The sequence below is a fragment of the Dromiciops gliroides genome, chromosome 5 (assembly GCF_019393635.1).
Source record: "Dromiciops gliroides isolate mDroGli1 chromosome 5, mDroGli1.pri, whole genome shotgun sequence".
Lineage (NCBI taxonomy): Eukaryota > Metazoa > Chordata > Mammalia > Microbiotheria > Microbiotheriidae > Dromiciops > Dromiciops gliroides.
In genome coordinates this window covers 13,452,553-13,470,465 of record NC_057865.1, presented here as the reverse complement: position 1 = coordinate 13,470,465, position 17,913 = coordinate 13,452,553, and the positions used below count along the sequence as shown (strand labels likewise).

Sequence of the window (17,913 nt, the reverse complement as noted above, 5' to 3'; positions counted from 1 at the left end):
CATGTGGGCTAATGTAGATGAAATACTTGACAATTCTGGAGAGATGTCATTGGCAGGAGATGGGGAAGGAAGCTTCCCCTGTAATATGGAGGAGGGAACAGAATAGAGGAGCTAAGCAAAGATGAGTTTTCTGTTTTCTTGAAAGACAGCCTTGAGATCTCCTATCTCCGTGTTTTAATTTATCCAGGAGAAGTCACATTGAGATCACATTCTCCCATATAAAGGCCAGCCTGATCAGGCTGTGCCCACATGGTGATGTTCTATATGCTCGTCTGCAGCAGATGATTTCTTTCCAATATAGAGGGATGTTTCAGAAACGTCCCAGGCCGAGATTCCTGGCCTTCTGAGCCCAATGCAGAATTTATGGCCATCAGTTTCATTACATGGTTTCATTGAGTAGACCTTGAATTTTATGCCGTCAGAAATTCTGTGGTGCTGTACCAAGCGTGAGCAAGGTCAGGGGCCATTGTGAACGTTACAGCTCTAAAGAGGTCTATGGGAAATAAATAAAGCTGAGCTGCAAGGCTCATGGGATGTGTGCCATTGGGTTGGAGATGCTGGTAAATACCTACAGGAAAGGCAATGACAGAACACTGGGTTTGGTGAGGAATTTGTGGGAAGAGACAAGCGGAAGATCAGCAAGAAAGTAGGAACACCCGTTTAAAAGACTCCCTGTAAAGCAAGAGAGATTTCAAGCGGAGCTCTAGAAGGTATAATCATTACTCCTCATCAAGTTATTCTGTTAAATGGGAAAGAGGAGAAAGAGAGAGGAAAGGAAGGAGGATGAGACAGAGAAAGGTGAAAGATAGGGAGAGACGGAGAGGAGAGAAGCAGAGATGCAAAGACAGAGACAAAGGAGAAAGAAAGGACTAATGGCAGGAGGGAGGGACAAGGAGAGACAGTCAGAGAAGAGAAGCAGATATACAGAGGAGAAAGAGAGAAGTAATGGTGAGAGACAGAGAGAGGAGGGAAGAGAGAGAAAGAGGAGAGAGAGACAGAGACAGAGAGCCCCAGAGAGATACAAAGACAGGGGAGGAAGAGAGAAGGAACCACAAGATTGAAGGAGAGAGACAAGGAGAAAGACAGAAAGAGACAGAGATGAAAACACTTCCTCTACACTTAAGATGATCTTGGAAGGATTCAAAGCAAAGCCACCTGAGCTACAAGCCAGAAAAATCAAAACCCAAACCCCAATACAATACCCCACAATCCTCCCCTCTTCTTTTGTGCCCCACTAAAAGTGGGTGCCCCACTCTCCCACAGCAGACAGGGATGCATTAGAAGGTTTCTTTGTCCTTGCCTTGTCTCTTTCTAGTCCTGCTCAGCCTGGCCAAAGTCTGTTTCTTCTCTGCAGAAGTCAGTCGTCTACACCAGAATTTGTTATAAAGTAGGTGTGTGTGTGTGTGGGGGGGGGGCAGCCAGATGGCGCAGTGGATAGAGCACCGGCCCTGGATTCAGGAAGACCTGAGTTCAAATATGGCCTCAGACACTTGACACTTGATGGCTGTGTGACCCTGGGCAAGTCACTTCACCCTCATTGCCCTGCAAAAACCCCCAAAAAACAACAACAACAACAACAAATAAAGTAGGTGGGTATCTTCAATGTCTAGAAGAACTTACTGCCTAGTATGAACACCCTGTGAGGACCCTGGTCTAGGAATGACCCACCCACTCTGTGTAGTTTTTCCCAGACCTTGTTTCTTTTTCTCCTGGTTTGATTCTGTCCAGTCTAACTGGTTTTCATGTTCATAAGGAGAAGCAGAGATCTAGTTAGGAGGGTTCTCATAGGCCGTGTAGTCCAACCTGACATGATAGAATTTCATGACAGAACTGTGGATCCATACGGTAGATCTCTGGGCTTCTCTGAGGGGTTATAGCCAAGCAGGTCATCAACCGTGTCCTCAGGAAAGGCAAACATCCAAACTGAACATGGTCCTATTATGTGAACTGGCTTGGCTTCAAAGAAAAGACAGAAAAAGGTACTTGCCTCCCTTCTTAACAGAGGAGGGTGACTACAGGTGTGCCATGCTACATACTGAGTCTGGCTTCACTGATGCTTTGGCCAGGTTTGCAGGATTGCTTTTTACTTTTAATTATCAGACACTGCCCTCTGGGAGGGGATGGGGGGAGGAATATGTTGAGAAATTAAAGTGATATAAACCCTAAACCTTAGCAATAACTTTTTTTTTAAAGAGAGGGGGAAACAAATGGGATCTTCAGAGAAGTCCAGCCACCGTTTCCATGAAGGTGCTTCTCCCTCCTTTCCTCAGCTCCCTGGTGTACAGAGAAGTCAGCCCAATAGTCAAATTGCCATGGCTTAAGGAGGTCTCCTCTGAGTATTCCAGCATGCCAGGGATGACCACAGGGAGATGGACGGAATGACAACATCTAGGCTGAGTTTCCCTTTGTCTTAAGGTTTAGGTGTCCTGAGTAACATGTTGGGGCTTTTGAATAGTTAATATATAAAACCCCGAGGCAATGAAACAGTAGAGAGAAGGCTGTAGAGGTGTGACCTAAAGTTCAGCCTCTCTGACACTGTTTCCCCATCTTTAAAATGGGAATTAACATGCCTGTAATACATAGCTCTCAGAGTTGCTTTGATGGCCAAATGACTTAAGGTGTTCTGTACATCTTAGAATGCCACAGATGTCGACTGTGATTCCAACAATACCCTCCATGCTGGTCCTTGTCAGTGGCTCTCTGGTCCATTCACACTAGATGCTTATATTGGTGTCTAATTATAAACAGATCACCTTTTTCTTTTATAATATACAAGTTCTTAGAAAGGTATGGTTATTGATTTCATCCATTTTCATTTCCGTCTATTTCCAGGGCTTGGAGAAAAATCATTTTTTATGCTCCCAGACCTGATTATTAACAACTTACTATGCATTTGGTATAGGCATCTGGAGTGGGGCTGAATTAATTATCTTTGTAACTCTACAACTTCTTCCAGGGAAGGCTGGCCAAATGCTTTATCACATCGCTGCATTGATTCTCACAACACCTTGCTCATGGCAAGTGTGATTTGACTGTCAGAGAAACTGGGAGACAGATGAAGTGACCATTCTGGGGTTCCTGAGTTATGTCCACATGGTCGCTTTAGGGATGCCCAACTTCCCCCTTTGAATGTCCCCCCTAGGAGGAGAGAACATGGAGAACACTGAATCCACTTTGTAGATGAGGAAATGCATACCATGAGTTAGCATATGTACACAGAGGGGAGAGTAGGGTGTAGAGGGCTCTGGGTTCAAATCCTGGCTCTGCTACTTAGCCACTTTGTGTTCCTGGGGAGTTGCTTCACTGTTCTGGTGTCTCCTCATCTGTAATATGACGGGGTTGGATCATGTGACCCACGAGGACCCTTCAAACTCCAGATCTCTGATCCTGATCATGAACACCAAGACCCAGTCAGGCTGGACAGGCTCGGGGCATAGATTTGACTTCAACAGTCACTGCCTTAATGCATCTTCCTCTCCTTGAACCTTTCCACTGATTTCTCTTCATGGCCTCGGCCCCGTTTCCCAGCCCTGACCCCTGTGCTCTCAGAAAAGGAATCCAACCCACACAACAAATGCTTCTAAACAGTGCGACCCCCTGGGATTCCCCAGACCCAAAGCCCTCTCTGGCTACCTCACCCCTCTATGATCCTCCCTCTTAGAAAGCAAGTTCCTTGGGAGCAGGGACTGCGTCACTTCCATCTTTGTACACACCTCAACCAGCTCTGTGCTTGGTATATGGTAGGTACTTAATAAATGCTTGTTGCATTAAATCTTGTCCAGTCGCCTGGTTTCACAGGTCAGAAAATTGTTGAGGACCAACGAGGTCCAATTTACTCACTTGATTCCTACAACAACTCCCTGAGGTCGGGGCTATTCTTTATTCTCATTTTCCAGATGAAGAAGCTGAGAAAAGTTAAGGGACTTGCCCAGAGTCACACAGGAATGTCTGAGGCAAGATCTGAACTCCAGTCAGTACTCCCTGCATCACTATGAAGAGACACTCTGTGACTCTAGCTCCTCTTACTGAATTATGAGGGTGACGGAAGCCTCTCTTTAACCAGATTCTTTTAACCAGTTCTTGTCCATGGCCTTCTATCCATCCTCCATAGTGGAGCTGCCCATTGAGCTATGAACCCCAGTTCCTGTCCTCTGTATACTGACACCCTAGCAGGAGAGCTCCGATGGGTACACAGAAATGCTGATACAGAACGGACTTGGACAACTTGGATGGTGTGCAGAAATTGGGGCCACTTAAGATCTGGGTTGGAATCCTGCTATGCATATAAGCTGTGAGAACGGAGGCAAACCCCTTACTTTTTATGAACTTCCATTTCCTCATCTGAAAAATGGGGACATTAATAACAGCTATAGTCCCTACAATACAGGGATGTTGAGAATCAAATTCAGCGATATTGATCAGTCAACAAAAATAGAAAATAATGAGTACTTACTGACTGAAATTCAATTATAGACATGAAGTGCCTTGTGTGTCAAGTCATGTAAATGAGCTATTGCTACAAATGCATGAAAGGTGTGTAATGCGAAATGTACTTTGGTCTTTGATGAATTAATTCTCCCCAAGAGTCATCTGGGGCCAGCTTGGGCCTTCCTAAGAGACGGACTGTATTTAAATCATCCAAAACTATTCCTGAAAAAGAAATCTCTATGGAAGAAGATTCTGTAACTTTCTTTCCATCTGTCGGGAAGTTTTTTCCTCGTGTTTAAACTAAATTTCTCCTACTTCACAGGAAACTCTCTTGCTTTTATTCTGTCCCTAGTGATTTTTTTTTAAACTCCAGCTGGTCAGTAATTTTCCTTTAATAACCTTTCATTTAATTAAAGACAGTTATTAAGTCGCTCCTGAGCCTTCTTCAGACTAAATAATCCCTATTCCTTTGACCTTCATCATGCCTGTTTTCTTTGTCTTTAGTCTTGCCAGTTGCTCTAATTGCTCCACAGCCTTCAGAATGGACTCGGGTCACCTTCTCGACCAGTGGTCTCCAACAGAGACATCTGCTAGAGCCCCATTTTCTTTGGAAAACTGAGCTGGTAACAGGCTGTGGCTGCAGCTCTTCCCCTCTCCAGTCTTTTCCTCTGTCTTTTCTGAGCCCATCAATAGCAGAGACCGAGGTGATGGAAACATTTCCAAGAAGCCCTTCCAAGGTCTAGAGAAATAGGTGTTTTAAATTTTCTCTGTCAGTCAAAGTCAACTATGGGCAAGATCCGAAGGGGATGCAAATCTCAGACTGGAATTTACATTCTAGTGGGAAAGATAAGATAGTACTGCTGCTGCTGCTGTTGATAATGATAACTAGTGTTAACTAGTGTACAAGTAGTTAACATTTGCAAAGTACTTTACAACCATTATCTCATTTGATCCTCACAATAACCCTTGGAGTTAGATGCTATTAGTATCCCTACTTCATAAATAAGAAAACTGAGGCAGACGAAGGGTAAGTGACTTGGCCAGGATCACGTGGCTAGTGAATGTCTAAGGTTGGATTTGAACTCCGGAATTCCTGACTCCAGGTTCAATCTTTATCCATTGCACTTCAATAAGAGCCCCCTTCAATTCACATTTATTGAAGGCCTCCCTTGTGCCTAGAACTGTGCTAAGTGCAGGGGATAAAAAAAAAAGTGGTAAGATAGTTTCTGTCCTCCAGGACTTTACCATCTGATGGGGGAGACCACCAGCAAATAAATACGTGTGAACAAGCTATACATACAAGATGAATAGGAGATAATGAAAAGGGGAGAAGAATTGGAATTAAGAATGGTTGGGGAAGGGTTGAGGGGCTGCACCAGGGTGGTGGCTATGTCAGAGAAGAAGAGGAGGTATATTTGAGAGATGCTGCAAAGGTGAACTTGACAGGCCTTGGTGCCATTTTGGATCTGAGGGTGAGAGATGGTGTGGAGTCCTGAACAACCCTCAGGTTGGAAGTCTGAAAGACTGGGAGGGTGGCGGTCCCCTCATCAGTGATAGGGAAGGTAGGAGGGTGGGGCAGGGTTTCAGGGGACAGTGTTGCATTCTGTTTTGCACATGTTGAGTTTGATGTCTAGTGGGCATTCAGCTTGAGATGTCTGAGAGACAGTTGGAGATGTGAGACTGGAGGTCAGCAGAGAGACTGACCACATATCTGATACAAGTATACTAACCGGGCTTTACCAGCAGCCCTCCAATGATAGGGAACTCGCTCCTTCCCAAGGCAGCTTAATCTACTTTGGACCCAATGTTGCTGCTCTATAACTCCCTCTCACAGCTTTTGGCTCCATCTCTTGGGACCAAACTGAAGTCCCTTTTCAATGTCTAATACTTAGAGAATGTGTCTTTATGAATAAGGGAGGTGGACATATTGGATGACATTTTAAATCCCTTCCAAGTCTAAGGAAAGGCAGAGAGAATGGTGCTGGCTTTGGAGTAAAAAACTAGGTCCATCCCCTCCTCCTGTTGGTATCCTAGCCGGATACCCTTAGGCACATCACTTAGGCTGCATGTAGTAGACACTTAATACATGCTTATAAACCGACAGAGCCTCGGTTTCTTCATCTTTAAGGTTTACAAAGAACTTTACAAATGTCATCTCATATGGTCCTTACAACAACCCTGGGTGGTAGGCGCTGGCCATTGCTGGAGGTCCAAGTGTTGTTTTTTTTTTTTTTTTAAAGCAAACCTATGTGCAGACATTGCCTCATTTAAAAGACGAGGAAACTAAGGCAGACAGCAGGTAAGTGACTCGCCCAGCTAGTAAGTGTCTGAGGCTGGATTTGAACTCAGGTCTTCCTCACTCCAGGTCCAGTACTCTATACACTATACCCACCTATTTGCTTATGATTTCTTCTTTTTTGCCTTCATCCTCCTCCTCCTCCCCTTCCCCTTCCCCCTCCTCCTCTTTCTCTTCCTCCTCTTCCTTCCCCCTCCCCTCCCCCTCCTTCTTCTCTTTTTCTTCTCCCCACCCCAACTTATTATTTGTTCATCTTTTCACTTGGAATTCAATTAAAAACTGTCCTGAGTGGGGCAGCTAGGCGGCACAGTGGATAGAGCACCAGCCCTGGAATCAGGACGACCTGAGTTCAAATCTGACCTCAGACACTTGACACTTACTAGCTGTGTGACCCTGGGCGAGTCACTTAACCCCAACTGCCTCACTAAAATTAAAAAAAAAAAACCCTCAAAAAAACAGTCCTGAAACAAGTCCCTCTCTTGCTATTATTCTTTGATATTTGATGTTTGAAGAACAACTGCATAGATTGATGACTGCTGTTTGCACTTGGATAAGCTGTTGCTTGGCTCACTCTCTGTAGTTTTATTCCGCATCCTCTGCCCACCTCTAGCAGCAGACAGGACAACAGGGATGCCAAGCGTCTCTTCTTGTTCCCATGATATGTGGATTTCTTGGGTTAGATCTGTCTTTGAGTACAAGCCCCCGGGGACAGAAGAGATGGTTGTCCCCTAAGGACCAACCCTGGAAAGCTAGGAGAGGCTCAGTACCAGGCTGGCTTGGGGGAGGTGGGGTGGTGGTTCTGGCTGTAGCCAAGCAGTGTAGAATGGACAGAGCAATGGGCTTAGGGTCAGAGGGCCTAGGTTTGAATCCTGGCACTGCCACTTCCTGCTTGGGTCACTCTAGACAAATCCCTTGGCCTCAGTGGAGGTAACATGGACAATTCTTTGAAAATCATAAAATGCTACATAAGAGCTAGCCATCATTATTATTGTCATTAATAATGATGATAAATGAGGGGATTGGAGTAAATGGTCACTACTAGCCCTTCCCAGCTCTCGCTCTATGATTCTACAAATCTTCAGAAAATCAGTGATAACAATAATCATAAAAATCAGTCATAATAATCAGCCTGGGGATTTGTGCTCTCAAAAACGCATGTCCCTGCTGTTTTTACACTGTGCCATCTAGCTGCCCCCAGGTTTCATTCTTTTAAAAATACTTAAGTCTCAGAAAGGCCAGACACTTTAGTGACCGGCCAGTCCCATCCCTACCTGGTCAGTTATAGCCTCGACAACATCGCCGACAAGCGGCCGTCTCAGCCACATCTAGAGGGGAAAAATCTATACCTTGACAAAAACATCTTTCATGTCTGTGCTTACAAAATTTAAAAATCTTCATAAAAAGCTGGCCCCACCCGCCCTTCACTGAGGTTCCTTTGATTCCTAGGCTTTATTTTTTTTGCCCACGGAACACAGACTGAGTCATACTTTCTTTCCTTGGTCCTTTCCCATTGGCTGTGATATTTGGATCAGTTAAAGTCAAACATTAAAAAAGGGCAGGATGGAACTTTTAATAACATCAAATAAAATGGTCTCATTAAATGTTTCAGTTTAAAATGAGGTAAATTCTTTCCCAGTTAGTGGGACTTACGGAGGGATTGATCAGGCAACTGCTGGGGGCCTTGGGCAATGTCCGCACATAGGTTTGCTTTTAAAAAAAACAACACTTGGACCTCCAGCAATGACCAGTAATTAACACCCAGCAACTTGCACAGTTCTACAGAGTTATTTCAAAAGAACTGACTTTGCCAGGAGCCCGACATCTCTCCTCATTAGAAGACAGTAACAAACAATCTAAGTTTCCGACTTCTTTCTCTTTAAAAAAAAATGTAAATAATATTTTAATTAAAAGTACATCAATACAACCAATTAGAAAACTGACCAGTACCTATTTCTATCTACATTAAATAATTTTAACTTAAGAATCAGTACCAGCAAGTTTCCCTCTATTTGTTCATTCACTCTCCTTAGCTTTTCCTCTTTGGGGCTAGCATTTATTTTGTGTGATCTCTCTTCTGGGTCTGCTCCCTCACCACTTTGCAAAACTTTATAATTAGATTGCTTTGTGTCCCTTATACTTGTTCATCTTACTTGCCCAGAGGATTCTATTACATGACTGTATTCCAATTTATCTGACTCCTCCCCTATCATCAGACATTTAGCTTGCGTACAATTATGATTGCCTAGAAAGCTGCTTTGACAGTCTTTGTACCTATGGCTCTTTTGTGGTTGTTTTTAAAAATATACTCTCAGGAAATATGACTAAAATGGGATTAATAACAACAATAATAGCATCTATAGAGCACTTCATGATTTACAAAGCACTTTTGAAATATTACCTAATTTAATCCTCACAACAACCCTGGAAAGTAGGTGCTATTATTAACCTCATTTATGCAAGTTAGTGATCTGAGGCAACAGAGGTTAAATGACTTGGCCAGGGTCACACAGCTAGTGAGTGGCGAGGCCAGATTTGAACTCAGAATTAAAGGGTATGTTTTTTGTTTCACTTTTACTATATATTGCCAGTTTTGAGCCTCAGTTTCTTTGACTGTAAAATGCCTTTTCTGTGAAGAGTGGGGAGGTGTCCTTGAATTAGCTACCCACCAAAAGGGAGGAAAGTTCTCGGGAAGCCTGTCAGCATCTCAGATCCTCTCCTTTTACAGATGGGGGCATTAGGGTCCAGCAGGGTCAGGTTCTGTGGAGGTCATTTCTACTGAAGTCTAACTGCAGATCCAGTGGTGTTCTATCCACTGTGCCAAGATTGGCAGCTGGGGACCTCATTGCTGGGACTCAATTGCATTATGATAAGTTTATTTGGGGGTGGGGACAATGACAGTAAGCGTAAAAGTGTCATCTTGTCACTAAACTCAAGACTTTATTCTGATACTACTCAAGCTTGCTTCCACTGGAGGGAAAATTAAATTCGGAGCTGGGTCCTCCCACTTGCTCCTTCAACAATGAACCCTATTCAAGCCTGGGACTGGGTGCCCGCGGTGCCAGCAGTCCAACTTTGTAACTCAGGAAAGAACAGAGGGTGAACATTTCCACGTGATTAATTCTGAGCTTTTCCAAGCGCCATGCTCTGCAAAAGTGGAGGTTACAAACAAGGGAGACTTTCCACGTGCATGCATTGCCCAAGTCCTAGAGCTGAGCCCTTGCCCAGGCTGGGGCTCCGGCCTTGGCTGGGCTTGCAAAGCCTTGGGCACTTAGGCGTGCAATGGGGAGGCAGCTTTGAACGCGCCCCCTTCCTAAAGCAAAGCTGAGCTAAAGTGCAGAGCAGCCCTAAAAGCCCACCAGAGACGGTGGGCAGGGGCCACGGGGTCATGTGCAATGGTGCTTTCGGGGAAGGCCACGGGATCCTGCATGCCCAGGGAAGGAGGCGAGCCCCGGCCCATGGCCCAGGTGGCTGCAATCCCAGGGCAGGCAGGCAGGCCTGTCAGCTGGGCTGAGCGGGACGTCCCCCTAGCACTTCTCCCGCGCAGAAAGCCGATCGGACCGCTCCACTGCCGCCCCACACGACAGGGGGGAGGCCGCTGCTTCGGCCCGGCCGGCCACCGCCCGCGCGCGGCCGCGACCCCTCCCTAGCGCCCCCGACCCAGACGAGCGTAAAAGCCCACGGCTGCGAGGCCGGGCGCCACGCGCGGGGCTCGGGGCTTGGCCGGAGCCGGCCCGAGTTGGGCGGCCTCTCGAGCGTCTCCCCCCCACGGCCGGGAGATGAGTGCGATGGCTCTTCGGCCCGCGCCGTAGCCCGCCCGCCGCTGGCGCTGCACATTGGAACGTCGGCGGACGGTCCGGGCTCTCTTTGCTACTTTGTAGCCAGTGCGCCCGGGCCCGGACGTTCTAGAACGTCGCGCGGCGGCGACTGGGGCGCGCAGCCAGAGCCCGGCCCGGGCTTCTAAGGAGCATGGAGATGGCGGCGGCGGTGGCGGCTGCGAAGGTGAGGCTGCTCGGGGCGCTCGCAGCCCGAGTGCACACATGGCCCCGGCCCCCCCCCCCCCATGCCTCCCCGCTTTTGCGCAGGGACCTCGGCTCGAGCGAGCCTTTCCAACTGATGCAGATGGGCTTTTCTCAGTTTGTACTTTCGCCCGCGCGCGTTCGTGTCCGTGGGTAGGAACTTGCGCAATCGGAAGGCTCGCTCCTAGAGCACTTCCCTTGCTAGCTGTGGATTAGAGCTGGGAGGAAGGGGATCGGTCTCTGATTTCAGGGGAACCCTCCCCACGGGCCCAACTGTTGCTTAAGATTGCGTGGGAGAGGTTTTGTTGCTTTGGGGTCCTGGAGAGATTTCCCAGATGCCTCCTTAACCCCGGGTGGTGTCCCTGACCCTGCCCACTCTGTGAAACACTATATCGTAATCGGTAGGATAAAAATTGGGAAATAATGGAAAGGGACCGAACTAGCTCAGATGCGTTCCGGAGGACCAAAGCGATTATTTGTAAAAGGTCTGCAGGAGTAAGGAGAGGGCTCCGGAGATTGGTATGCGACCCCTGGGGATGCTTGGAGGAGGAGAGGAGGTTGGGGCGGGGCCGCGCGGCTCTGGGCCCCTCGGACCTGCGGGCTCACGCTTGCCTACCTTCCGACTTTGGATGTGTTTTTCCCCAGTTACTACGTTATGGGCCCGTGGGCGGGTGGGGGATGCGGAAGGTGGGAGCCCCATTTGAGCACAGTGACCCAGTGTGGAGTGCTCTGAATGCCCAGCCAGTGTTGACTTAGCGCGCTTCCACGTTGCCGTTTGGCTGAGCCTGGCCAAACACCAAAGCCCCAACATGAAGGGGGGAGGGGGGGGGGAGATTCCGATGGAATAGTTGCCGTTTGTGACAGTATTTCATCAAACCGCCAGAAAGTTTATGTTTGAACTGTTGGCAAGCTTTTTCGTGAGATGTGTGTGGTGTTTTAGAAACTTTTTAAATGAGGGAAAGAAATAAAAACAAAAAAATACAGATTATTTTGTCTCGGCTGGACCGAGGAAGCCAGAAATATGAGAGAGCTCCTTGTGCCAAAGTTGACCTCCTTAGCGATTCTTTTGCTTGAGCCCCCTAAGGAAAATCCAAGAGGTCGGTCAGTAAGTCACTCGGATCCCGGAGGCTTAGAGGGGAAGGCACCGCAGGGGTCCAGCTCTGACCCGAATCCCAGAGACTGCTTGCCCTTGGGAGCTGGAGAGTTTTGAGGCCAGAGGACCTGGCTTCCAATTTGGGCTTCCCATCTTTAGGCCTACCTGGTCTTTGGCAAGGCCCCCCCATCTGTTTCCTCAGCCCCGAAAGGGGGGAGTTCATAGAATCCTAGATTTAAAGCTAAAAAGAGAAGTTAGGTGCCAGCTACCCACCCCAGCCCCTTCACTTCCCAGAGGAGGAAATTGAGATGCAGAGAAGTGACTGACTTGGTACCAAATCTGAGGATCCTTTCTGCTCGCAATCTATTACTCTTAAGGTGTAAGGAGCATTCATTCATCGTCTAGGTGTGTCAGGCCTGAGCCAAGCTCTGAGGGCAAACAGACAGGAAAAATAGTGCCTACCCTCAAGGAGCTTACATTGGGTGTAAAAGCAAACAAAAACCCAAGCACAGTGCTTGGCACATAGGAAGTATTTAATCTTTTTAAACAGTTCACTCAGGTAAAACCTGAGAGTCACATCAGAAGATATTCCATAGTACTGGGAAGTAGTGGAAAAGCTGAATGGGAGTGTGCATTGTATTCTGATCATGAGAAAACCTGTATCCCTCTTCTTCCCCTCCCTCTTCCCCATTTTTCCTCTTCTCCATTTTCCCTCTTCTCCCCCTCTTTCCCCCTTCCCCTCCCTCTCCTCTCTCTCCTCCCTCTTCCCCTCTTCTCCCTCTTCCCTTCTCCTCCCTCTTCCCTTCTTCTCCTCCCTCTTTCCCCCTTCCCCTCCCTCTTCTCCCTCTTCCCCCCTCTTCTTCCCTCCATCTTCCCCTCCCCCCTTCCAGATATGTTGAATAAAGTTTTTACCGTGTTGAGTTTAACTCACAGATCCCAGCCAACACGCTCTTTACCAACTAGAACAAATTGCTACCTGTAAGATCAGGTGTTTTAAAGAACTAATGAGCAGCAGAGATTAAGGTGATTTTTCCAGTGGCACAGTGCCCTGCTTATCCTTTATTTCTAAGCCAATTAGACTTGCCAGTTTCAGTGAGTGGAGCATGGCTCTGGTAACTCAGTGACGGAGTCAGGAGTGGGAGGCTAATCCATGGATGACCTCAGTGTTTCTATCTGTAAAATGAGCGGGTTCCAGGGTGCCATCCAGTTGTCCTTGGGATTCCTTTCTTGCATGGACTGAGATGGAGCCCCCTGGGGACTCTGCCAACTCTCAAGTTCTATGACTGTATCTGAATGAAAGGAGAGTGCAGTTTGTGGAAGGAGTTAGGTCTCCATGGCCAGGTCAGCACTGAGCTCAGGTGAGCTACAGCTTAGTGGGGTGGAATATAAGGGCCTGGAGGGCAGGTGGCTGGCTCCTCACAGTTTCTGATGCACCACAGGCTGAGGCCTCCAGAAATGCTGGATGAATTGAGTTCCTTCTAAGACTAAGGATACAATTAGATTAAACCTGATTCTGGGGATTGGAAAGAGGAAGGAAAAAACAGACTGGAAGTTCCAAACCACCTAGTTTCCCTGTGTCTTGGAATTCCATGGAGAATTGCTCTGTCCTGGCCCTGTCTGTGTTCTCCAGGGATTGTGACAGTGGCCTTGGAAATGGGGGAGATTTGCCCCAAGTCACCCAGGCCGTCATTGTCAGAGTGGAGATTTGAACCCATGTTCTCTGACACCAGTGGGCAGCTAGGTAACACTATAGTGCAGAGAGCTGCTGGACCTGGAGTCAGGAAGACCTGAGTTCAAATCCAGCCTCAGATACTTTCTAGCTGTGTCCCCCAAGGGCCAAGGCTGATGCAGGAGACCAGCAATTAACCAACTCTTGTTGACGAAGAAGCAACCAGCTGTTAGTGCTGCCTGCTCCATTTATTTTCTGGGAGGCAGCATGGTGTAAGCTTTGGAGGCTATGACCTGGGTTCAAATTCTGCCTCTGACATATACCAACTGTGTAACTCTCTTGGTGATAATTTGTACCACCTACTCTTCAAAGAACATGGATTTTCTTTTTCTTTTTTTTAAGAAAAGGTTGGAAGTCCATCCCTTCACTTTTCCCTGTTTTCTGAAGAACAACCAAATCTTTTTTAAAATTATTTTTTAGGGGCAGCTAGGTCGCACAGTGGATAGAGCACCGGCCCTGGATTCAGGAGGACCTGAGTTCAAATGTGGCCTCAGACACTTAGCATTTACTAGCTATGTGACCCTGGGCAAGTCACTTAACCCCAATTGCCTCACTTAAAAAAATTATTTTTTAATTTATTTAGAATTTTTCCCTGTTACATGTAAAAACAAATTTTAACAGAGATTTTTAAAATTTTGTGTTCCAAATTCTCTTCCTCCCTTCCTCCCCACTCCCCCCTTAAGAACTCAAGTAATTCAAAATGAGTTATACACGTGTAGTCATGCAAAAAATCTTCACATTAATCAGGTTGTGAAAGAAAACAGGAAAAAAAACTTTAGAAAAAGGAACTAACAAAAAAATTATACTTCAATATGTATTCAGATACCATCAGTTCTTTCTCTGTGGATGGATTGCATTCTTCAAAAGTTCTTCAGAGTTGTCTTGGATAACCAAGTCATTCACAGCAGATCATTTTACAATATTGCTGTTACTTTGTATACAGTACATTTATTTCACTTTGCATCAGCTCCTGTAAACCTTTCCAGGTTTTTCTGATAGCATCCTGCTCATCATTTCTTACAGCACAATAGTGTTCCATCCTAATCTCGTCCCACAATTTAGAACAGCTGTGTGACCCTGGGCAAGTCACTTCCTTACTGTTTCCCTCAGTTTCCTCATCTAAAGTGGGGATAACCACACCCATCTCCCAAACTTGTTGTGAAGATCAAATGAGTTAATAATTGTAAAGTGTAGTAGTGGCAGTAGCCACAGCAGTCATCACACAGTGAAAGCATGTGATTCCTCAGCACATAGTAGGTGTAGGTCCTTCATTAAAAAGGTGCTGGGAGGGGAAGCTAGATAGCGCAGTGGATAGAGCACCAGCCCTGGATTCAGGAGGACCTGAGTTCAAATCCAGCCTCAAATACTTAATACTTAACTAGCTGTGTGACCCTGGGCAAGTCACTTAACCCCAATTGCCTCACCAAAAAAAAAAAAAAGTGCTGGGGATGGACTCCAGGCCCTTGCCTTCTTTGGAGATAAAGAACAAATACTGAATCATTCACCCACCATTTCTGAGGCGCCCCTCCTTTCGGCCAGCCGCTCTGCCAGGGGTGTGCAGACCAGAGGCAGTCCCTGCCCTCAAGGGGCTGACATCTTGTCGAGTCCCATTTTGTCACTTGTGGCAGGAATGGTCATCAGTAAAATATCCCAGTATTCTCAGAGGTGAACATTCCTAGAACTCTGTGAGATGCAAGGATTTTGTGTAGGATTTGACAGGCCTGGCTGTGGCTTGAGCTTCACCCACCAGCCAACAGACACATCAGCCTGACTGAGGAGGTGTTTGTGTTAAATGAATCTTCCAGGCTCTGTTTCCTCTACTACCTACCTGTGGCAGGTGCCTGGGAATACTGTGGACACAGTCATCAGAAGAGCATCTGTTTGGAGCTGAAGGGACCTTAGAGGATATCTTATCCAACCCCCTTATTTTACAGGGGAGGAAACTGAGGCAGAGGGAGGTTAAAATGAATTGTCCAAGGCCACACAGGTAGTATGTGGCAGACCTGGGATTTGAACCCAGGTGCTATGACTTAAAGCTCTTTCCACTCTATAGTGTGACCTTGTACAAATTCCCTAAACTTGATAAGCCTTAGATGACGTTTGTGGCTCTAAATGAGCTTGCACACACACACACACACACACACACACACACACACACACTCTTCACTCTCTCTCTCTCTGTCTTTATCACTGTCTCTGTCTCTCTCTTTCTCTATGTCTCTATCTCTGTCTCTGTCTCTCTCTGTCTCACTGTCTCATGTTGCCTTCTTCCACTCCATTCCTACCATAATCTAAGCCATTGGCATCTCCTGCTTGGATTATCACTTGTGTCTCCTAACAGTTCTTCTCCCTATATTGTCTTATCCCTCTCCGGTCCCCGCCTCACTCTGCTCTCAGACCCTCCTCTTCCCAAAGCACATTTCTGGCAATGCTGCTCTATTAAGAAATCTCTGGGGGCAGCTAGGTGGTGCAGTGGATAGAGCATCGGCCCTGGAGTCAGGAGGACCTGAGTTCAAATCCAGCCTCAGACACTTAACACTTACTAGCTGTGTGACCCTGGGCAAGTCACTTAACCCTCATTGCCTCACTTAAAAAAAAAAAAAGAAATCTCTGGTGCTTTTTCTCTTGCTTGTGGAATAACGGGTAGACTCCTTTGCCTGGAGTTAAGGCTGTCCCTCCTATCTCCTCCGTTTTCTTTTCCAGTGGCTGGGGGGATGAGAGAGAGGAGTGGGTTTAGGGTCGGGGCACCTGAGATCAATTCCTACCCTTGCTACGGAATGGATTCCATGTGTGATCTTGGGTGGGTACCTCCTCTCAGAGAGGTGGTTTCCTTATCTCTAAACTAAGGAGTGAGAATGAAGACGGACTCTCCGATCCCATTTGGATCTCATTGGGCCATCCTGTGAGTATTCCCTGCCATCTCAGCAATCCTTGTGCTTTCGCACCTGTGCCCACACTGTCTCATATATCTGTGGTGTCCTCTTTTAACCTATGAATTCCTACCCATCCTTCAAAACTCAGACTCACCTCCTCGATAATGCCTTTCTCAATCTCGTTGGCTGGTTCTGCTTTTCTCCCTAACTCAGGGACTGCCCTTGCAGTTTTTGGGTGCCTCTCTAACTCAATAGAAATGGGGCCGAGGGCTGCATATCTACTAGAAAACCACACATCAGTATTATCTATGTTCTATTACTTTTTGATCTATTGCGTCATGTATTTCCTAATTACATTTTAATCTAGCTCAGGCTGCTCATACTTGACCCCTCTGTTATACAATATAGGGATCTGGGTTCATACCTTCTGCCCCTGCTCCTCCCCCCATTAGACTGTAAGCTCTTTGAGGCAAGGACTAGATTTTTTTTCTAATCTCTGTCTTTCTCAGCACCGTCCTCTCCACACAGCATATACTTAATACATACTTACTGAGCTGAGGTGGCATAGGGCGGACTTGATTTGGAGTCAAAAGACCGAAGTTCAAATCCTAGTTCTGACCTTTATTCCTTGTGTGACTTGGGACTAGTCACTTGATCTCCCTAAGCATCAGCTTCCTCAATGGAAGAGTTAAGTGTGATGCCAGGGGAAGGATTTTTCCCCATCTCTAAATCTGTGCTCCCATGGTGCTGTGAGATTCTGATTTTGAGTGCCAGCTCTAGGATTCCCTAGGACACCATATGCAATGAAACGCCAATTTTTACTACTACTGCTACTACTACTAGCATTTATATGGTGCTTTAAGGTTTGCAAAGCAGCACTTTATTGGTATGACCTCGTTTTAGAAGGGTTTCCTAATTAGGATCCTCTTGTTACATCCATATATGGCCCCATTTGGGGCTAGAACTGTGCATCGTATAGTACTTGATGCATTTTGCACTGAGTAAAGATTTGTTGGGTTGAATTGGATTTTTTTCCCCCCTTAAAAGCATCTAGGAAAACTCTGATGAGTAAAAGAGGAGATACTTAATTTAACCAGTTTAACTTTCATCTTCTCCAACCTCTCAGCAAGTTGCTCATTCCGGGGCTTCTCAAAGCTTACATGAGTGTTCTGAGTGGACATAACCTTTGAGGCAGCTTTTAAAAAAGGGTTTGAGCATCTGCCTTTAACGCTCCCAGCCAAGAACACCTGGTGGAAGACTCTACTTGGCTGGCCTTAATAGACTTCTTTGTACTAAATAGTCTCCCTTACTCCTTCTATAAGTAGGAATATAAAATGCCCTGCACATTGAGGCCCTGTGTGTTGATGAATTGGGGCTGGCAGCCAGGTGTCTTTAGTGGTCTGGGACTGAGACTGGCAGGGGGGGAGTTCTAAAGTCCGGGCGCCTTCAGAGCTTCTGTGGTCTTTGGCCATTTCAAA

At 46.6% G+C, this 17,913-nt stretch overlaps 1 protein-coding gene across 1 annotated transcript in view; it reads left to right on the top strand.

Moving 5' to 3' along the window:
* The first annotated feature begins 10,549 nt into the window (after positions 1-10,549).
* Positions 10,550-17,913, top strand: part of CDCA7L (cell division cycle associated 7 like) — a 29,588-nt gene continuing 22,224 nt past the window's right edge. The window contains exon 1 of the mRNA XM_043967175.1: positions 10,550-10,723. Within this exon, the coding sequence (XP_043823110.1) occupies positions 10,691-10,723 (33 nt within the window). The 5' untranslated portion in view covers positions 10,550-10,690. The remainder of the gene's footprint in view (positions 10,724-17,913) is intronic.